General features: G+C 35.9%; 1 protein-coding gene across 2 annotated transcripts; it reads left to right on the top strand.

Annotated features, from left to right (window-relative positions):
- The first annotated feature begins 330 nt into the window (after positions 1-330).
- Positions 331-3086, top strand: tmem126a (transmembrane protein 126A). 2 transcript variants are annotated; one of them, NM_200798.2, is given in 5 exon segments: positions 331-450; positions 1090-1205; positions 1295-1488; positions 2070-2184; positions 2736-3086. In NM_200798.2, coding segments are annotated over 4 exon segments (618 nt in total). In that variant the 5' UTR covers positions 331-450; positions 1090-1095; the 3' UTR covers positions 2935-3086.
- The last annotated feature ends 1466 nt before the right edge of the window (positions 3087-4552 follow it).

Here is a 4552-nt window from a genome sequence, read left to right as displayed (position 1 = left end):
ACATTTGCTTCTGTAATTAAGCCAATCTGAACAAAAATATCCTAAAGGTGCTCGTCAGACGTCCCGAAATGCAGTTGAGAACAACTTCACCTCCCTTCCCGTCATTTTTTTCTGTGGGTCTTCACAGCATCTCTTGCCAAAGCTGGTTTGCAGACTCTCTCTACGGTGGGTGCAGTATCACCAGCAGCAGCATCATCACCAGTTTCGCCTTAGCAACGAGAAGGTTGACCCGCTGGGATTGACAGGGCACGTCCGCCAATGGCTTTCGTTCTTTTTGTCAGTTGGCGCACGCGCAGACCAATAGGAAACGTCGTATTGTTCCTGGATCTCAGGGTGAGAGTTGACTAAAACATGTGGTTAGACATGGCTGCGCCCTGCTGGCAATGAGAACCGTAACTGTTAAACTGAAAATGGAGATAATTTAGCGCTTATTTAAAAGATCATTCGTGGGTAAGTAGCAGTCATATAATGCAAGAAAGCGCTGCGTTGCTGACTATGTGCAAATTAAGTCGTAAATAAACAGAGCGATAAGTCACGCAGGGTTTGACATTCAGCAAAGTTACATATAAACAGAGGTAAAACAATCGGCTGTCATTAGGTTAACTTAAGTGTAAATGTTTCTGTTTGACTTTTGCGACGCGTCTTTTGCCGTGATCGTATTAAATCCCTTATAAACAGGGAGGTGACAAACTAAATGTCTATTGAAAACAGGTCATATGATATATGCATAACAATTTAGCAAGCTAACATATTGAAGGTCTACGTGATAATATAATGAACAACCGTAGTTAAATGTTAGCAACATTATAACTTGAAACGATAGCCTACAGTTATAAACATTCAATATCCGCTTAAATAATGTTAAAATTACATATTTGGAGCAATTCATATTGTTAGTTTGATTGGTAAATGTGTAACGTTATAATGTAAACGCTGAAGATCCTCAACACATCAAACTAGCGCCTCAGTGACGTTTACCTATCTCACACGGAAACAGTCTTTACCATACTAAAAACGACACCATTTTCAGTGTTTTGACCACGTTGTTATATTGTGACTTAATTTGATCTCGTAAATTTGAAATAACAGATAAACATGACAGACAACGCCATGACGATGAGAGATGCAAGCCAAGGCCTGACATCCAGGATGAGGATTATTGAAATGCTGAATAAAAAGTTCGAAAAGCTCCCCGAAAGTGATAGGCAAGTTCGCTTTTTATATGCAAATATATTACAACGCAAGTTTGGTCTCTAATGCTGTATATGAACGTTTCCCGTTTAAAACCCAACAGAAAAATGCTTTCACGTGGTCCCTTGTATTTGGCTGCCAATGCTGGGATTGCTGGCATGGTTGCCAACAGCTTTTACAGACGAGTTCTCCATGTCACCCAAGGGCTCTTTACTTCCAGTCTTCCCATGGCTGTTCTTCCATTTGTGACAACTGCAGCACTGTACACGGCGACTGTCACAACCCCCCTGCTGTCAGGTAATTTCACCATATTTCATCCTTCAACGTCGCACGTCTGTTGACCAATTCAAATGATTTCAACTTTGACCCCTTTCTCTTGAACTGTATGAAGCCTTATCAGCCAATCATTGGTAAATTAAAGGGACGTTACGTAAATGCGTCAGTACACACTTCAAAAAGCTCTACAATTTTCACAATTGACTTGAATGTGCGCTATTTATTTTAGCTCTCACCTTTTGGGCTCAAATAAATATACTTTGGTGCATTTTAATGTTTACCGTGAGCATTTAGTTCACCAAATATGAAAAATAATTATTAAACTCAAGCAATTTAAGATGTAGGTATTATTTTTTTTTTTCAATGTAACATTTAATATTTTTGGCTAAAACTGTGGCTCTTGCTTACTCATAAAATGCACATCAACACTTCTGGTACCTGGAAAGTAAAACATGTAGGCAAGACAAAATACCTTCATTTTTGTACTTAACAAATGGCATGGACAGAAAGTAAAATAATAACAACTCTAACTTCAAACACCACTACTTCAAAAAGGTAAACGATTTTCTTTTATCATTAAGAATGTCATATTGTAATCATAGGTGACCTTAACTGCCCAACCTGTGCGCTTATAAGAGGCGCTTTGGTGGGTGTGGTTGGGGGTGGCATTTATCCAATTTTGCTGGCCTTACCTGTCAATGCTGGTCTTGCTGCAAGGTAAGTGTACAGTGTCACTACATGTCTTGCTATTCTTACATTGGGGCTGTATGCACAGCTAATGTTTTTCAGCCAATGATAAACTTCTGATGTAATTTTTAAAACTATTTTCTATTTCATAAGGTTCCTTTTACAGCATCAATGGTGTAATGCAATGTAATTATTATACATTCAGTTAAACAGACCTAAGCATTTATTTAGTTGTTCAAGTGTAAAACGAGATGAAAGGCCGTGTAACCGCTAGCGCCGTCAGTACCGGCAGGCTAGCGCAGAAACTCTGTTGAAAATACTGAGGTTAAATAAACTTTCATATTTTAAAAACATATCGGTGGAACATGCAATTTAATTCAGTGTTTCTTGACCTACTTTATATGATATCTACCAGGCAGTGAAGATCACTTTTTTTTTTTTTTTTTTAAAGAAATCCAACCTTAAACATTGCAATTCTATAATTCACCGGAAGCAGAAGCTGGCAAAAATTAAGTCTGTGCATATAGCCAATTACAACAACATTTATGCAAAACTAAAATTGGTATCTGATTATCTTCCAGGTATAACAGTGCACCAATGCCAGAGAAGGGTAACATAATACGCTTCTGGACGAATTTGAGTAAACCCGTAGTAAAGAAGATGTCCTTTGTTTTAGTGCTGCAGTGTGTCATTGGAACCTTCTTAAGCTCTAGGCATTTTGAGATCTACCTTAAAATGCTAAGAATGCCTGATTCTGACAGCGAACAGCTGAATGGTTAAGATTTACTGTTGATATTTGTACATTGTAAGTCTTGTTGTTAAATAAATTACGAAAAAGGGGTCATCATGGCCCAGACATATTGGATTGTGCTGTCATTTGATCATGTTTTTGTCTTTGTCCCCTGAAAATAAAGATAACTTCTTAACATATTCAGTGCACCATAGCCTTTTATTCACTACCAAAAGGTTCACAAGGGAAATTTGCTGTACATGCTAAAGAATAACCTCAAGTAACAATTTTAAATACTAGAAATACACTGAAACTTCTTATAACACTATATAAAGCCTACCCGAATAGTTTAATTGATAACACTAAACATGAACTAGAGCTTTGTCTTAAATATCTACATTGTTGTGTGAATGGTAATGAAGTGGATAAAAAGTGGTGTAAACAAAAAGGCCTTTTGCCAATGTACAAATTAAAATGATCTAATTTAAAGCATTTAGATATAGTTAACTAATTAATCACTAAAAACAAGTACATGTATATTATTTTCAACATTTACTAGACTTTAAAGTGAGTGCTAATTCTGAATCCCCTACCACAACGATCAACCAGTGTTCTGAAATGCAAACAATTATAAAAACATATTACTTCTAAATCCGATTTCATCTCAATTCAGTCAGTTAATGGTTTATGGGTTACAAAAAAAATAATCAAATTATCACAATAAATTCCCAACAGGTAGTTATTTTAATATATGTCTATGATGTAAGTTTAAGTATAAAAAAAAAACTATCTTCAAAAAATGTTTCAAAATGTAATTGAGACTTATCAGTAAGCTTATGAACTTTCATCTGAAATGGAAAACTGAGTAGGGGGCAGTGGCAGGGCTTTTTGCACATTACTGCCTCATCCAATTGTTAAGTTGTGAGATATTGAATACAATTTCCAGGTCCAAGCCAATTGACATTTGAATTGAGAAAATATTCACAAAACATCACAAATTAAAATTAATTTCATCTAAAATCACATGTACACAACAGTCTCTGGACTTTCTGCATTACAGACGGCAATCTTTTAACAATTTATATAGTGTGTGTGTGTGTGTATGTGTGTGTGTATATATATATATATATATATTTTTTTTTTAATCACTTTTTGGCCATTGAATTTTAGAAAGGATTACGTCACTTTGTAAACATTTATTACTTTTTGTGGAGCCTCCACATACAGTTTGATTGAGCACTTGGACCCAGAAGCAGCTTCGCGTGACGTCTCACTTAACAAGCAAATAGCAAACTAATTCCAAGAGGGGCATGGTTAAAAATATTGTGTCTGCATCACTCAAACTAATATAAAAAGTGCCACTCCAAACGTGGAAGCAAATGGTCAGACTTTGAAGATTACCAAAACAAACATTTATATTTTAAGGGATTAACTTAAATAAACCAATTATTAACCAAGGTGCACTTGCAAACTAAACATTGTAAATTTTGATTTAACAGACTTTAACAGCATTGACTCAATAGTTCATAAGAGACTTTTGGAAAGTCTTTTCCGCCCATTTACACTGACACCAGTTTGAAGTACTGGACAGGAACAAAACAATTTAGACTGCATAGTTATACATTTCAGAACAGCTTGGGTTGATCTGCATTGCTAGAGTCACAGCCA

Source organism: Danio rerio, chromosome 10 (genome assembly GCF_052040795.2).
Source record: "Danio rerio strain M-AB ecotype USA chromosome 10, GRCz13ab, whole genome shotgun sequence".
In the NCBI taxonomy this organism is placed as follows: domain Eukaryota; kingdom Metazoa; phylum Chordata; class Actinopteri; order Cypriniformes; family Danionidae; genus Danio; species Danio rerio.
Note: the sequence above shows the minus strand (reverse complement) of the source record. Positions and strands in the feature narration are given on the sequence as shown.